Below are 16,508 nucleotides of genomic sequence, written 5' to 3'. Positions count from 1 at the left end.
GTGCTTGTCTTGTGGTATATGTAGGGGAACACAGCCACAGGTTTGTGCTTGTGGTGTGAAGGTTTTAAAAAAATCATCTTACTCCACTAGCATTAATAGATAAATGCTTTCAAGGCTTTTTGGATAATCTAGCATTTGTAACAAAGTGAAGGAACCAAGAACTTTGTTAGGAGCTAGTGGTTGTTTCTTGCCCCGCCTGGCAGGGCCGCGCTCCCACCACCCGAGGTTGTGGTGGCAGTCACAAGGGTGCACGTGCCCATGGCTCAGGCCGTGTCCTGTGGCCTGGGTCAGATTTCCCCCCGCACCTGGCTCTACCTAGAGAACGGTAGTAATTGCTTACTGTTTCTTGTTTTAGACAAATCCAGAGTTAAATTACAAACTTGTTGCAAAGACTTTTCTAGTTTCAGGGTATTCCACTCCTAATCCAGACAACAAAGTTTTGAGTATGTGGTGGTGTCTTTTTTGAGGTTAATTTTTCTTCCTAGCTTTTTTATTTTTAATAATTAACCCTCTCTTCATGATCAAATCAAGGATCACATATTATAGTTGGCTGTCATTGCTTTGTTAATCCAGAATATTCCCCATTCTCCCTTGTGTGTGTTTCATGATTTTGATATTTAAGTAAGTCCACATAAATTAAGCTGTGTTACAGAATGTCCTACAGTCCAGGTTTGTCGGATTGCTTCCTTATGATTAGATTCTCATTTAAATGTTTTTTGGCAAGAATACTAAATAGGTGGCGATATTTGAGGTTAATTTGTAAAAGTAAATTCTTTTTGGGCATAGATGAGTATATTAGTATGTTTTGATGTAAGTAGATGTTGAGGCTTCAGGTTTGGGGTTTTTGAAGCCTTAGTGCAGAGGGATGTTTGAGGGTCAGAAATGGGATCTAGGGACTTCCCTGGTGGTACAGTGGTAAAGAATCCACCTTCCAATGCAGAGGACGCAAGTTTGATCCCTGGTCGGGGAACTAGGTTCCCATAGGCTGTGGGGCCGCCGAGCCCATGTGCCACAACTACTGAGCTTGTGCGCCTCAACTAGAGAGCCTGCATGCTGCAAACTACAGAGCCCACGCACCCTGGAGCCTGTGCGCCACAACTAGAAAAGAAAACCTGCACACAGCAATGAAGAGCCTGCATGCTGCAACCAAGACCCCATGCAGCCAAAATAAATAAATAAAAAGAAATAATAAAAAGAAATGAAAAAAAGGGATCTGGGTAGTGAGATAATTTGGGTACATTGATGCTATATATGTAAGGCTGTTAAGATTTTTGTGGAGGTAAATTCTCAACAATGTACGTTCATTCATGTAACATATTTATTGATTGCCTACTCTCGGATTAGTCCGTTGCTTGGTACATATACATCACTGAGTAACAGTGAATGACAGTGAATAACTAATAAGGAGCTGACATTCTATCAGAAGTATGCAATAAACTAACTGTACAAGGTATAGGAGTAAATGAATTCTATATAGTATGTTAGAAGATGGTGACTTCCGGGGGGAAAAGAGTAAGGGTGTTGGGATTAGGGAGTGCAGTTGCAGAATTAAATATGTGATCAGGGTAGGGCTTATTGACAAGAGATTTGAACATAGACTAGGCGGAGGTGAGGAAGTTAGCTAAGTGGGTATCTGTGGAAGAGTGTTCTAGGTGGAGGAAATGGCATGAGCAGAGGCCAGCACGTGTGATGTGTTGAAACCACGAGAGGAGACCAGTGTGACTGCAACGGAGTGAGAGGTGATGGGGACTTAGGCCAGGGTAGTAATAACAGACTTGGTGATAGTTGGTTAGTTTCAGGGATTGTTTCTAGTTTAGAGCAAGCTGGGTTTCCGAGAGGTGTGAGGAAAAGGGGGGGAGTCGGGTATGACTTGCTGCAGCACCAGGATGAAGCTGTGGGTGGAGCAGCTTTGGGGAGGGAGATCAGGAATTGGATTGCGGACATACTAAGTTACAGGTATCTGTTAGGAATGCAAGTCCATACCCAGTTGATTTGAGGGGCGAGTTTGGATGGAGGGTCAGTAAAGCCACAAGACTGGGTTTGCTTCTCCAGGGAGTGAATGTGCATAGGAAGAGCACCCAGCGTCGGAGGAGAGGAGAAACCGCAAGGGACACAAAGGGGGAAGGTGAGGTAGGGGAAATTGAGGTTTACTTACTCTACCATTTTCTTTTAATTCTGGACATCCTTCAGCTGTAGTTTCTTTGAGCTGTAATTGATGTTACTGGTGGATCCTTCCCGGCCGCAATGGCTTTTGTGATGCCCTTCACGTGACTGCTTGTTGATCCTTGCTTGGAAGGCTACTCGGGCATAACATTTGTTCTCTTAATGCAGTCGTGTTGTGGTGCCTTTGTGGCACCTAGGCACTGTCCCTCGTCACGTGTCCAAGCTGTACACTGGATCACAAAACCGGCGCAACGAGAGACCGCAGCGGTGTAAACGGACTAGCAGGCATCATTCGAACAGGAACACAGTAAGGAAGAAAGCATAGGGTAGGTGGCGCTCTCTCTTCTGTACAGTACTGGCTGACTTGGTGTGAGAAAATGGAATTGTACTTGTCAGCACTATAATGAATATTCATATATGTGTGGGTAATTTTTAAAATATGAAAATAGTTCTGAGAACAGGGTGATTATAAATCGCACTTTAGCAGGTGACGGATGTCAAATGGAAAATCCAAAAGTTGAAAGTTACCACTTAAAAAATTACCTATCTGGCATATTCTTTCCGGGTAATAGTGGCTCAAAGGCCAAGGGAATATTATTATTTTTGGACACTAAAGTTTAAAAAGGATTTCCTAATGGAAATAAGTATGTAGGAAAACATGTTGTTACAGCCTTGCCTTTGGCCTTGTACTTTCTTTTGTTCTAGTTTGAAAGAGGGGAAGGGATGTGGTTGTCTGGCAGTGCAGTCGCTGAAGTCCGAGACAACTTGGCTGCCTCAGCTGACCCTGTGCGGGCATGATGGTCCAGAACTGGGCCACTGCTTCCACAGGATCAGAAACGTAATTTTGTCCTTGTCCCTAGACTTGCTGTATCAATAGTTTCATACAGTCAGAACATCAGCCAGGCTTCCAAGAGAAATTGGTATTTAAATGGTGTATTTATTAATAGAAATACACTACACCTCTCCAGTGGAGCAGTGTTCATGTTGGGTGGTGACATGTCTCTTTTTGCACAGGAAAGTCACACAGTACAAACCAGTTTTATAACTGGAAGATTATCTTTGCACCAGAGTGTGGAATTGGAAGAGACATGAATTGGATGGTTAGTGGACAGTGTGTAGTCGGTACTAAAGGCGTTGGAATTCTTGGCTTCCTTGCATGTTGCTCTGACCCTTCTCCTTTTATTTTTATTTATTTATATTCTTTTTTTGCCGCACGTGGAATCATTTAGTCGCGGCACACATATGGGATCTAGTTCCCCGACCAGGGATAGAACCTGGGCCCCCTGCATTGGGAGCGTGGAGTCTTACCCACTGGACCACCAAGGAAGTCCCCTGACCCTTCTTTTAACAGGACCGTTACTGTGGGTGGAATGTCGGTGTTTGGGTCTCCTCAGGCACCCACTTAGGACTGCCCATTAGGGTGCGTTCTAATGATTCAGGGACCATGAGTACCACCAAATATGGTTACACCTAAGAAACAAATTCGCTATTTTCTGCCAAACTTTGACTTCATTAATTATCCCCAACCTGGCAAAGTCTGCACTTCCCCACCCCCCAATTTTTTTTTATTATTATGGTAAAATATACATATCATTTAACCATTTTTAAGTGTATAGTTCTGTGGCATTAAGTACATTTCCATGGTGGTTCAACTGGCAAAATCTCTTAATTGGTGATTTTGGTGGAAGGATCAGGTTGAGGAAATGAAAGCGAATATGAATACAATGAGTCTGTTGTGGAGACCCCAGAGTTAGGGCCGACAGCTCCAATTCTGGGTCCGAACTACAGCATGGCAGTGATAAATCTGCTTAATTTCTTTTTTCGGTCTGTGACAGGAGAGTAACGACAATGCTGTTTGTGACAAGGATGCTGTGAGAACTGAATGGAGCAGTGTCCGTGGGACACTGAACACGAAAACTCAGTTCGTGTTAGGCATTTTCCAGTATGGGAGAGGGGGAGGGGCGCAAGTTTTAAGGGAAACTCCTTTCTGTCTCTGACATTTTTTAGAAATTCAGACAGAGCCTTATGGGTAAGTACAGTCCTCCTTTTCCACAGGTGAAAAAGTGAACTTAAGTCTTTTTTCTGTAACGCATTTTAAAAATCTGTTGTTTTACAAGCTATGACATTCATTGAGTATATTTTGGAACATATCAAAAGCATAGGGCTTCCCTGGTGGCGCAGTGGTTGAGAGTCCGCCTGCCGATGCAGGGGTCACGGGCTCGTGCCCCGGTCTGGGAAGATCCCACGTGCTGCGGAGCGGCTAGGCCTGTGAGCCATGGCCACTGAGCCTGCGCGTCTGGAGCCTGTGCTCCGCAACGGGAGAGGCCACAACAGTGAGAGGTCCGTGTACCGCAAAAAAAAAAAAAAAGCATAAAGCAGGAAAATAAAATGTTAAGAGAGGTTAACCATTTGTAATGTTATGGTGTATCTCCTTTTAATATTTTTCTCTTTGCATGCGTGCATACACATTTTTCTTATGAAATTGGAATCGCATATTAATATTATTCTTTGTCACATAAAATATTGTTAATTATCCCTTGAAAGAAGAATGCTTGTGGTTCTACCTTATTAAACTTGAACTTACTCTCCTATTATAATTTGTTATAAGTAGTGCTACGGTGAAGTTCTTACCTTTTGTATTTTTCTTTAAATGTATCCTTATGAGATATTCCCATGAGTAGTGTTACTTAATTAAATACATGAATATTCTCTTCAGACTAAAGAAATTTGCCAAAACCCTTTTCCAGAAAGGTTGTGTTGATTTTCAACCCCACAAAATAGTGTGTTTCCACCTCATCATGAACCTCAGGTCACCTGCAATTCTGTTGCCACTTGTATTTCTTAAGAGTATTGTGGGTTCAGGTTCTTGTCCACGCTTAAAGGGATTGTCTTATTTACCTGTAAGGGCTTTTTATATGTTAAAGATACCTCTTGCCAAACAGATGGCACAAATATTTTTTCCCAATTTGCCTTTTATCATACTATTTTCCTTTATAGTTTTCTTATTTTTAAGCTTAATAAATTTCCCCCTAGGAAGATAATTCTTGTATAATATTTTGTTCTAGTCGTTTTATGTTGTTGTTTTTTTAATATTTACCTCTATAGTAACTGGTTGTGATGTATCAGTGCATTGTGAAATAAAGTATGTTGCAACCACCATTTTTCAAAGTAGAAAAGGTAATTATAGAAAAGATTGGTGCATTGCATGTAGTTAAGGGTAACTGTTTTAGAGGTTGCAACGTAACATGTGTTTCTGTGGGTAAGACGTTTGAAAGCTGCTGCTCTCATCCATATGGAATTCTTTTTGGTATAGCTGTGAGATGAGGCTCTAACCTAGGATTCCCCTGCACACACCAGTATTTTCCACACTGTTGAATACTGTTTACTGTGGACTGAATTTGTGTCTCCCTAAAATTCGTATGTTGAAACCCTAATCCCCAATGTGATGTTATTGGAGATGGCGCTTTTGGGAAGTAATTAAGTCATGAGAGGGGAGCCGTCATGATGGGATTGGTGCCCTCATAAGAAGAGGAACAAGAGAGCTTGCTTCCTTTCTGCCGTATGAGGATATGGTGAGAAGACTGCCATCCGCAAACAGGAAGCAGGTTCTCACCAGGTACCAGATCTGCCGGCACCTTGGTCTTGGACTTCTCAGCCTTCAGAACTGAGAAATGAACGTTTGTTGTCTAAGCCACCCAGCCCATGGTAGTTTGTTATAGCAGCCTGAACAGACTAAGACCCTGCTTTCCTATCCCATAGACTTGTGTTTTCTTTGCCATATGGTAGGTCTGTTTCAGTGCTGTCCATTCTATTCTATTGATCTCTCTTGTGCTTTGTAAGTCATTTTGTTGTTGTTCGTACCTTTTTATACTTCTTTGAAATATTTTCCTAAATATTTTTGCCTTTTCATTCTTCCATATTGTTAAAATAGTAAAGATTCTTTGGTTGTAAGAAACAAAAACTTACTAGATGCAGCTTAAGCAAAACAAATGTAGTATTACAGCTTCAGAGAATCTGTGTACACAAGCGGAAACAGCTGGGGAAGAACCCTAGGGCCTTTGGGTGGTCCCTTATTTGCTGCCCTCTGCTGCCCTCTATTGCCTCAAAGTTCTCTCTGGCTGCCTTACAGTCCAAGTCTATGATGTTATAATCCAGCCACTTGCTGATTCTCAGGAGAGCTGGATATTCTCTGCCTCTCCAGATCCCCTCTCCACCTTTCTCCGTCTGCTCTTCGCCCTCGGTGGTTGAGTTTTACAAACTGCATCAGCCCAGCTCCCTTTCCTGGCTTCTGGGAGGGTCAGCCAAGTGGGTGGTACTGGCAAGTGATGGGAGGGTGGGAGGAGAGGAGGTCTGAGTATTCATTCCCCCGGGTGAGCCCTTTGCCCACCACCTCTGAACCCCTTCTCTCCCCACTTGCAATGGTTTATATGCAGAGGTAACCACTGTTATTTTAGATTCTGGATCTCTCCAAACCCTTATGCATTTGCCTACCTACAGATGTGCTCTTAGGAAATAAGTAGTTTCTTTGTTCCCACATAAATGGTATCATACTGTATGTAGCATTCTGCAACTTGAAGTTTGCTTTTTATTACTCAATATATCTTGGAGGGCTTTCCAAGTTAGTAATATAGAGCTATTTCATTCTTTTAAACTGCATCAGGATCAGCTGGCCGGCTGGTGAAAGCAGATTGCTGGGTCCCACCCTGGAGTTTTAAGTCGGTGGGGTGGGGAGGGGCAGGGAATGTGCATTTCTAACAAATTCCCAGGTGGCATTGATGCTGCTGTTCTGTGAACCTACTCCCTTTTGAGAACCGCTGCAGTGGTTTTAGGCTGTTGAGCCATCCCCTAATAGACACTGAGGTTGTTTCCAATTTCTCAGAAAAATAAAGAAGGTGGCAGTGACCTTGTCTGTACTGGTGCACGTGTACCGAGATCTTCCTAGGGTGGGTATCGAGAAGGGGAATTCTAGGTCACAGGGTATGACCTGTAATTTTAGTAATTACTGTCAAATTGCCTATCAGTGGGCTATAGCAGGTTACAGATGAACTTTCAAATAATTTTCTCCCAAGTTAAAAATAAATCTGATGGGAATTTTGACTGGGCTTGAGATAAACCAACAGATTAAGAGAATTGGTTTCATCACGGAGTTCTATAACATTAAAATTTGCTTTTCTCATTTGAAAAGTAAAATATTTACTTTTCTCATTGGATAGGCATATAATATGATTATTATTTTTTAAGAATTGGGAAATGGTGACTCCTGCTTCGACCTCCTCAGGTTGGGATAATTACATTGGGAGTAATGATCTAGTTGCTCCTCTAAGAGTCTGTAAGCATCCCAGCCTCGGCAAAGTACATAAGATTCTTATACATCATATTTACCAGACTGTTACCTCATGAATGAATGGTTTTGTGTGTGTGTTAATTCAGCAGGATAGGGGAAGCACTGGGGTCTGTGTAGGTGGGAATCTTTTCATGGGGAAGGAATTTTTTTGCCTCTCTCCTCCCACACCTGGATTCTCAGTGTTTCGCATACAGTTGATTGCATTTGACACACAGCATTGGAATGTCCCTGGGATTAGGGCTGTGACAAGTATAATGCAGGAATGGGGATGAGTAGGAGGATACAGTTAAGCAACTAATTAGAATACAAGGTAGAATGAAGCAAGCGTCATTTACTTTCGCAGGTGAAGTGCTGTGGAAGCCAGGAGAAAGGAGAGACTGATCTACTCCTAGCCAGGGATCAGAACTGAGGACTTGAGTACAGTGACCCAAGCCTTGAGGGAGGGCCTTCTAGGAAGCAAGGATGATTACAGTGAGTGGCAAATAGATGCTTAACAGGCGTGTTCTAAAAACCTCAAACCTCAAACACCTGAAAACACTCTAAAAAACTCAAACACTTACAGGGGAGGTCCTTGATTCAGTTAAGTGGCAAGTTTTTCTCAGGTGTCCCCAGATGGCCCTTTCTCTCTCACTAGACATGCTGTGTCTGGAGTTCAGAGCACATGTGTGTTGCTTCTTGTTCTTGCTTGAATTTGCTGAGTTTAGTGAGTGCACTTAACACCCGGTCACTGTCATCACATTTTTCTCCTATCCTCACCAGATTGCCTTGGTTACTTTCTCAGGTTAGAAGGACGACGTCAATGTGAAAAACGACCATTAGATGTCAGCCTTGCTTTGTGCAAATTTTTTCTTATCGCAGACGAGGCATTTTGAGGAAAAGCTGCTAGTTGTGACCTCTTCCTGTGTAAACTCCCATGATGGGTGGGGGAGTTTGTTTTCTGAACCCCACCCCTGGGCTTGGCCCAGAGAAACCTTGAGGTGCTTCCAGCTCTCTTTCTTTTCTGGTGACCAGGTCCCAAAAGAGAACCTTGAATGTCCCTAGCCCAGCAACATGCATCATGAGAGGGACCAAAAATGAATCCCAGTTTAGAGGAGATCGGGTCTCTAGGCTGTGGGCTGGCACCTCCAGATACCTGGGTCTGTCTTGTAGGACTGGAGGGCTGGCCCCTGGTAACTTTAAAGGTAGTGTGGGTTTGCACGTTTGTACGTGTGTGTGAATGTGTGCGCGTGTGTGTTCATGTAGGGTGGGGGAGGAGGGGGAAGAGCTCAGACCTGACATTCGTGGTTGATTATCTACCAGCAATGGTACTGAATTATTTTTGTACATGACTTCATTTAATCCTAACAAAGCCCTTTGTTAGGACGCTTTTTCAGATTAAGAAACCAAAGCTCAGAGGAATTGAATAAACTTCCCAAGTTAATTCAAGAGGGGCAGGGTAGGGGACTTCCCTGGTGGTGCAGTCATTAAGACTCCGTGCTCCCAATGCAGGGAACTAGATCCCACCTGCATGCCGCAACTAAGAGTTCACATGCCACAACTAAGGAGCCTGCCTGCCGCAACTAAGACCCAGTACCACCAGATAAATAAATAAATATTAAAAAAAAAAAAAAAAGAGGGGCAGGGCAGGGTTCCAACCTAGCTGTGTCAACCTCAAAGCAGAGTTCCAGGTGTCCCGAGGTGGGCGTTCAGGGGCAGGCTGGGGCAGGGCTGTGGGGTGGGAGGGCTGCCTACACACGGGGCCCCTCTTCAGAGAGTATTTAAGGGGGGCACATATTTTGGGTTCAAACACTAAGTGTGGTAACTCGGCCGTTTCGCCTTCCTCTCTCTCCTCGCCTGGACACGGCACTATTGTTCCCACCAAACACATCTGAGCAGATGAGCTCTCTGACTTATTCCAGGATTGGGAGCCGACCCCCTCCCCAGTCCCCCTGCTCTGGTCTCTCCTCCCTACTCAGATGCTGGCCCTCCTGCCAAGGGCTGTTCATGTGAGGACCAGACTCTGCCCAGCTCCCTTCGGAGAAAGGTGGACCCGGAGTGGGGCGCTGGCTCCCTGCGGGCTGTGCAAGGCACAGGGCGGTTGGGATTTTGTCTTTGGGGCCGACATTCTTTCCTGGGAGACTCCATGTTTGTTTCCTTTCCACCTGAAACCTGAGTCCCTTCTGTCGCCTTTCTTCATTCCTGTGGTGTTGGTCACCATGGAACCTCTTTAGCCATTGCTTTAGTGGAAGGAGTAGACAACGTCAGTTACCTCGGGCCACTCCTCTCCCTGAGTGCGGACACCGAGGCCGAGGGTGGAGGAGCCAGCCATCTTGGGCGATCCAGAACTTCAGGGGTGAGGACGGAACCCTGGTCCCCAGAACCCCCTGGCTGTTAGCCCTTTAGGTCAGGGGCTGGCTCTTCCAACAGGGGACACACTCCTTGGTGCCCAGGACAGTGCCAGGTCAAATGGGGGTTCAGTGAATTGTGCCTCAGGGGTCAGCACTAAGTACTGTCCATGCCAAACCCGAAAGCTTTGTCCACATTTGGAATGGAATTTCTGATCCTGGTTTTTACAGTTTGGACATAGATCTTTAAGTTCCCACCAGGTCCTGAGGAGGTGGCACCCACTGCTCTCACATAAGACATGCTTGTCCGTCCACAGCTGTGGACACCTCCCCGTGGGCAGGCACTGAGGAGGCCCTGCATGTAGACCCTGCGGGCCCGAGGGCTCAAAGGTGTGGATGCAAGCGGTGGGCAGGCCTAAAAGGGGCTCTGCCGACTGGGTTGCCTGGGCAAGCTACGGAGTGGGCCCAGGTGTCCCTCAGGGAACGGGGGAACCTGGGCCGTCTTCGTCCGCCAGGGAGTTTGTGGGGAGTTGGGTGGAGGGCCGGCTCGCTCAGAAGGTGCCGCTGGACCTCACGTATCTGTACTCTGAGGCAGCTCCAGATCTCCTCTTTAGCCTCCTAGACGTGATGCTCTGGGCAGACTGAGTAGCAACATCCACTTTGGCAGCCTAAGGTCAGAAACAGGGCTGGTCTCTTAGTATAAAGGGAATCTGAACTATAGCCCAGTGGTTCTCAATCCTGATTGAACATCAGAGTCACTCAGAAGTTAAGAAAAACACAAAACAAAAAACCCCAAACAGATCCCTGTGGCTGCTCCCTAGAAAACTCTACCTCACTTGGGGCCTGGGGCGAGGCCTGGGAATCTGTCATTTTCATCAGTTCCAGGAGACTCTGATCTGCAGCTGAGGTGGAGAACAAGGGCTGTAGCTAAATGTCGCTTTTCCACATGGAATTCGCACAGAAAGTCTGCGCTCTGGTTGGGAATGGGTAGCAGGTGTCTGTGTGGCCTGCAACCCTCACTGCCCCCAAAGCCTGGACTCCAGCACGCTTGCTTTAATTCAGCCGTGGAAGGTCTGTCCCCCCAGGAATGTTCCTTCTGGGCTTTGCCCAAAGCAGCCACCTTGCCAGTGTCTTGAGTCTCTCACTCAGTGGGGCGAGGAGTGGGGTGTTGGGAGCTGTGGAGCAGAATCTCCCTCCACGTTGCTCGAGAGAAGTACCGTGTCCCTCGGCTATTCCTGGCAGCTTGTCACTACCACGTGGCCAAAGCCCTATCCCAGCTGTCAGCAGACGGGGCGTTGCCTTCTCCCCTGATTGTGAGGAAAATTCTCCTCAGACAGAGAACCCGAGTGGCTTGAGGCTGTAATCAGCGGGACCAGGCAAAGGCTGGGCTGGGGCCATGCTGGCTGGGCCAGGCTGGAGCCACTGTTTGGCCAGGAGGGTGGCTAGGAGCCGCTCGGCCTTCTGGGGCCTGGGTGGGGACGCGGCGGGCTGGCTTCCAGACGGAAGGCAGGTTTTCTCAGCCCCTGAGTTGGGATTTGTTGCTCAGCAAAAGGAAGTTGGCATTGCCTCCTGCCCTGTCCCCAGATGATATCTCGAGGGACCTACTCTCGAGTAGAAATTGGGAGATTTGGGAGATGTGGCCTTTGCCCTTGATTCTGTCACTGATCAGCTCTGGCCGTTCACCTCCCTGCCTGTCAGGGTGAAAATGGGTCACTGTTATCTCAGCAGAGAATTTGGAAAATTGTGTGAAGTCACAGCATCTGCGGGGAGACCCTTATCACATGGAAAAAGAATGAACTCAGATCAAGGGCGGGAGCAGATGACTGACCCCAGAGGGTTAAGGGAGGCTGGGAAGGGCTTGGCGTGCTCAAGCGGTCGGCACAGGACACTGAAATGGCTGAGAGGGGCTGAGGTTGGCTTGGTCAGCAAAGTGAGAACAAGGGCCAGGAGCCTGGTACAGATGGAGACTGGCGCGCCTGAGAGAAAACTGGAGAGCTGGCCTCCGGGGAGGCCCTACCGCGTACCTGCGTGGTAAGAGGGGTCACAAAGCTTGACAGTCAGCGTGAGCTTCCGGGGCAGCTGGCAGAGTGATGAGGAAAGTAGCAACTGATGGGGAAGCAAAGTGTCAGACTCCCCCTTGATAAACTCCACCTTCCCCAAGACCCTGAGTTGTCCAAGAGCAAAGGCGGGTTCATGGGCTTCACGGACACTCTTCACAATGAACTCGGTCTACAGTCATGCAGCCCGGGGACTTGGTAATTTTGAAGCGTCCAAGAGAGTCCAAATGTTATAAAAGAAGCGTCCTTTGGTTTAGTGGCAGATTTCTTCACTGTAAGAATGCTTTAACTCCTGGTGGGCTTCCCGCGAAGTGGTATAAAAAGCGTTTGTGGTTTGTACTGACTCCTTTCTGCCTCTCCCCATCATAGGTCCCTGGATGCTACAGGTTGGGGCCCTCTGGATACCTGAGGATCGTACTCACGGCCCAGAAAGTAGCTGCTCCCTGCAGACCACCTCCCAGGTGCCTTCTCCACCCAGGGCACGGGCACCCATGACGCTGTCCCCCCAGGTAAGGGGCACCTAGGGAAGTCATGAGGGGGTGGGGATCTTCCTCGGGTACTCCCAGGGGCTCCGCCTGGGGGATGTAGCTGGGCTGCCGGGCTTTTCCATCCGGGCCAGGCTGTCTGTGGGCCCTCCCTGCTCAGCCGTCCGTCGGGGGCCTCCCTGGCCTGACTATGGCCTCCTCAGCGTGAGCTTTGCCTCCACTCTCGAGCTGGTGGGCTGGCCGAGGGGCTGAGCGTGGTCTTCTGTGGTGGGAAGATGGAGATGGGCAGAGGATACAGGAGTGGGGCCTCCAGGAGCACCGACTGGCCCCGTTTCCTCAGCTGACAGGGCAGGAGAGTGGGAACGGTGTGGCCAGCTGTGTGGCGGGAGACTGGGTCCCAGGCCTGGCGCTGCCACTGGGAGCCAGCTGTGTGGGCCTCAGTCTCCTCTGCAGAGTGAGGGGATCAGAGGTCCTGCCCTGGAGAGAATGGGTGCTTGTGAGGGGGAGGGCCACTTCTCCCTGGAGGGCTTGGAGCAGGGGTCTGGAGACCCCTTGGGAGGAGTGTGGAGAATCGGGAATGCCTGAGCAGTTCAGGAAACAGGCCGCGGTGCTCAGGGAGGGCACCTGGGGAGCCCGTGAAGGAGGCTGAGAAGGTATAATTGGGGGAGGGGTTTGGAGCCAAGCTGGGGGTAGAAGTCAGGCCGAGAGGGCGGGGAAGACTGGGCTCTGGTGGGGATCATGGTGCCCTGGCTGGCTGGAATTGGGATGGCAAGCCCCCACCTGAGGGCCAGGCTCTGCTTTGGGGGACAGGCTGCAGAGAGCCCGGGGCAGTCTGTCCTCAGTCCTGGCCTCAGTGGACTCTAAGATGCCGCTCTCCCTATGTTTCTGTCCCCTGGCAAGGTTCTGGCTCCGCTGGCCGTGTACTGTGGGAGCATCTCTTGGACCAGTGCTGGACACTCCCGGGGGGAAGCAGTGACTCCAGCCCAAAGACTTTTGGAAAAGGTGAGACTGGCGGACTGGGCCTAGTGACTTGGTCACATCAAACGACCTTCAAGTGCCCAGGGCAGCCTCTCTGGGGCCTTTGGGCAGAGATGGGGTTTCCACCTGACAGCTGCCCAGTCAGGGCCAGTGACCACGGAGCAGAGCTTGGGCCTCGTCCTGGAGGGAGGAGATGGGTGTGTTTAGATGCCCAGCTGTGTCCTCAAGCTACTGGCAGGTATTATTTTTACTTTGGTCCCTACTGAAAATGCCTCTTGGTTTTAGGTGGGTCCTTTCAATCCTGTGCCTCAGGGGATGGAGTTGTACGGAGGGGACCCGCAGGAACAGGGAAGTGGGGCTCTTCTAGGAACCCCGGGAAGGCAGGGCTGTGGTCCCTGGCTTCAGGACCTGGGCTCCTCTAGCACCGCAGCTCTGGTCTCTGCTTCCCTCAGCCTCCCTCCGGCCAGTGCTGAGCGTCCTGCTAGAGAAGCCGTCGCAGCTCTTGAGTGGATGTGGGGAGCCTGGCAGCCTCAAGCTGGGTGCTTCCCTGAAGGGCTGGCAGGCCAGGAATGGCCATCCCAGGAAGCCCGGGGCCCTGTCACTGGGCCCCCAGCCCCTGGTGCCACTTCCTTCGCTGGAGTCGGAGGCCAACCGTGTGGCCCGGGACACCACTCAGATTAAGGACAAGCTCAAGACAAGGAGGTTCTTGGAGGGCTTGGCAGCATCTCCCCGAGGTGAGCCCTGGGCCTGTCCACCTGCCACCTGGGCTGTGAGGACCAGCAGGTGTCCAGCTGGCAACTGGGCTAGTCAGGGGGCGCCCGCCAAGCACCCTCTCTCTACACCCTCCACCTCCTCCCCGGAACGCCGTCTCCCACCAGGGCCTCTGCGGTAGCTCCCGACCTGCCTCCCCATTCTCACCCTCGCTGCAGAGGAATTCTAGTCTTCTAGCCTTCGCTGCAGAGGAATTCTTTTTGAACACGAATCTGACTATATTCTTCTTTCACTCCCACGGGCTATGCTTAACGCCACCCAGTGGTTTTCAGATGGCCGCAAGGACTAGAACCTGTTGTCCTCACTCCTAATTCAGTACTGATTTTGTTTCCCTTTCTACCCAACCTGCCTCTGAATTTTAAATAGGTAACTTTGATTGACACTTTCTACCAAATTTTACAGGCGTGGGAAAGGACACTCAGCAGAGTCTAGTGGTGCGGGTGGAGCTGGGGGCGGATCTGCACCCTCATCTCTCCTTCTCAGCTGCCCCAGGACATAAAGCCCTGTTGCCAGCATCTCAATTAACCCCATTCCCCGCACTCCTGGGACTAACCTACTCCTCGTCCCCACCCCCTACAGCCTCTCTGGATCCTGGGGGAGCCCCCAAAGGAGTTCCCCTGAGGACCGCCATTCCCCGGGCTGCCTCTCAGAGGCTGCTGAGGGTGCCCAGGCCGATGACTCCCATCCAGAGCCTCCCCACCACCCCGGAGGCCAGCGGAACCAAGGACAAAGGCCTGGACCCACCCAGGAGCCATCAGGGACCCCAGGAGCTGAGACCCGGTGCCCAGGAGGTAAGACGGTTGGACTGCTCTGAGTCTTGCTTCCCTGCCCTTCTGTTTTTCTTTCTATCCTTTACCAACCCCTGTTCCCAAGCCCTGAGCTTCTCTGGAGGTGTCTTCTCTGGCTTGGGAGTTGCCCCAGAGGTACTGAGCCCAGTCCTCCTGAGCAGAGGCTGTGTGACCACCTGTCTTACACTTGGTGGTTCCCAAGCCATCTCTGATATAAATGTTCCAGAATTCCTCATGCTTCTGGCCCTCCCCATTTTTGGTAAGGAACTGTGGCAGAGGGGAAAGAATGCTGGGCTGGGACTCTGGGGATCTGGGTTCTGGTTTTCACTCTGCCCCTCACTGGTTGTGTGACCTTGGGCAAGTCACTCCCCTCCCTGGGCCCCAGTATGCACTAAAAAGAGGGAATTGGACCAGATGTTTTTGAGGATCCCTTTCGGCCCTGACGTTCTAGGATTTTCTGAAATGAGAACAAAAAAACAAATAATAATAATAACAAAAGGGGTTGGAGTAGGAATGAGGGGATTCCCTTCTTGCCTAAAATGGTAAGGAAACAATGAACCTGGGGGTCTGAGGGTTGTGTGGCTGGAAAGAGAAACAGAGGATACTTGCCAGCACTTCTGCCCAGGTGGCTGCTGATAGAAGGGACTGCCTGCGAGGTGAGCATCCAGATGGAACGTTTCATGGACCAGACCCCTCCTCCAGCTCCGCTCCCAGGCACAGGTGTCCCAGCAGTACCTGCACTGCAGTGACGAGAAGATGCACAAGTCCCTGGCGGGCATTGTGATCCCGCCCATCCCAAAGGACAAGGTGCCCGCCGGGACCTCCTCCTGCACGCCTGGCTCCCTTCCCAGCCTCTTGCCTCCAGGCCAGGACATCCTCATGGGCCTGAGGCCTGCCACCACACGGTAAGCTGCGCTAAGTCAAAAGTACCTTGCAGCCCTCTCTCCTCTACCCCCCAAGATCCTCTTGGGCTCCCTATGGCTAAGCCTCCACACCAGGGCAGAACTCTAGGGGCCGGGCGTGTGAGGGGCAAGGTCCTGCACTGTGAGCCTCAGACCTGGGGTCATCACAGCTCTCACCCTTGACTCCAGCGGGAGGGGTGTATGGGCTTAATTAACAGTGTCTCAGCCTCTGTCTTCTACCAGTGTCCTGAGTGTGTGGTTGCTGCAGTGATGAATAAAATACAAATTATTTTAAAGCTCTGTTGAATTCATGGTAGCTGTTTGTGACGACGTATTGATATTTTCTTAATTAATGGACACTAAAAATACAAGTATTATCGTGTCTGTGTATATGGGGGGGGGAGTCCACAAAACTTTTGAACTTAAAAGGGGTCTTCATACCCCCAAAAGGCTGGGAATCAGTGGGTAGAGGATCTCTGTGTTGTAATGAATCTGGACTTACGGCTGGTAAGTGGGACAGAGGGTGCTCTCACATGGCCAAAGACATCCCTGTGGTCAGGCCAGACTGCTGGAGTGACTGTGTGTGTATGTGAGAGAGAGAGAGAGAGAGGGCGAGAACGTGCGCTTTATCTGGGGTCGGCTGTACCTATTTCTCTCAAGCTTCGTCTCTCCCTCTGTCTCCCACGCTGTCTTCCC

General features: G+C 49.5%; 1 protein-coding gene across 1 annotated transcript in view; it reads left to right on the top strand.

The window, feature by feature from the left end:
- Positions 1-12,403: 12,403 nt before the first annotated feature.
- TOGARAM2 (TOG array regulator of axonemal microtubules 2) overlaps positions 12,404-16,508 on the top strand; it is a 39,804-nt gene continuing 35,699 nt past the window's right edge. The window contains 5 exon segments of the mRNA XM_027113485.1: positions 12,404-13,325; positions 13,328-13,375; positions 13,804-14,085; positions 14,702-14,913; positions 15,625-15,815. Coding sequence (XP_026969286.1) covers positions 13,253-13,325; positions 13,328-13,375; positions 13,804-14,085; positions 14,702-14,913; positions 15,625-15,815 — 806 coding nt within the window. The 5' untranslated portion in view covers positions 12,404-13,252.

The sequence above is a fragment of the Aethalodelphis obliquidens genome, unplaced genomic scaffold (genome assembly GCF_003676395.1).
Source record: "Aethalodelphis obliquidens isolate GAN/ISIS:26980383/991018 unplaced genomic scaffold, ASM367639v1 scaffold12, whole genome shotgun sequence".
NCBI classification, from domain to species: domain Eukaryota; kingdom Metazoa; phylum Chordata; class Mammalia; order Artiodactyla; family Delphinidae; genus Aethalodelphis; species Aethalodelphis obliquidens.
The sequence above is the reverse complement of the archived record's forward strand: the minus strand, read 5'-3'. Positions and strand labels throughout refer to the sequence as shown.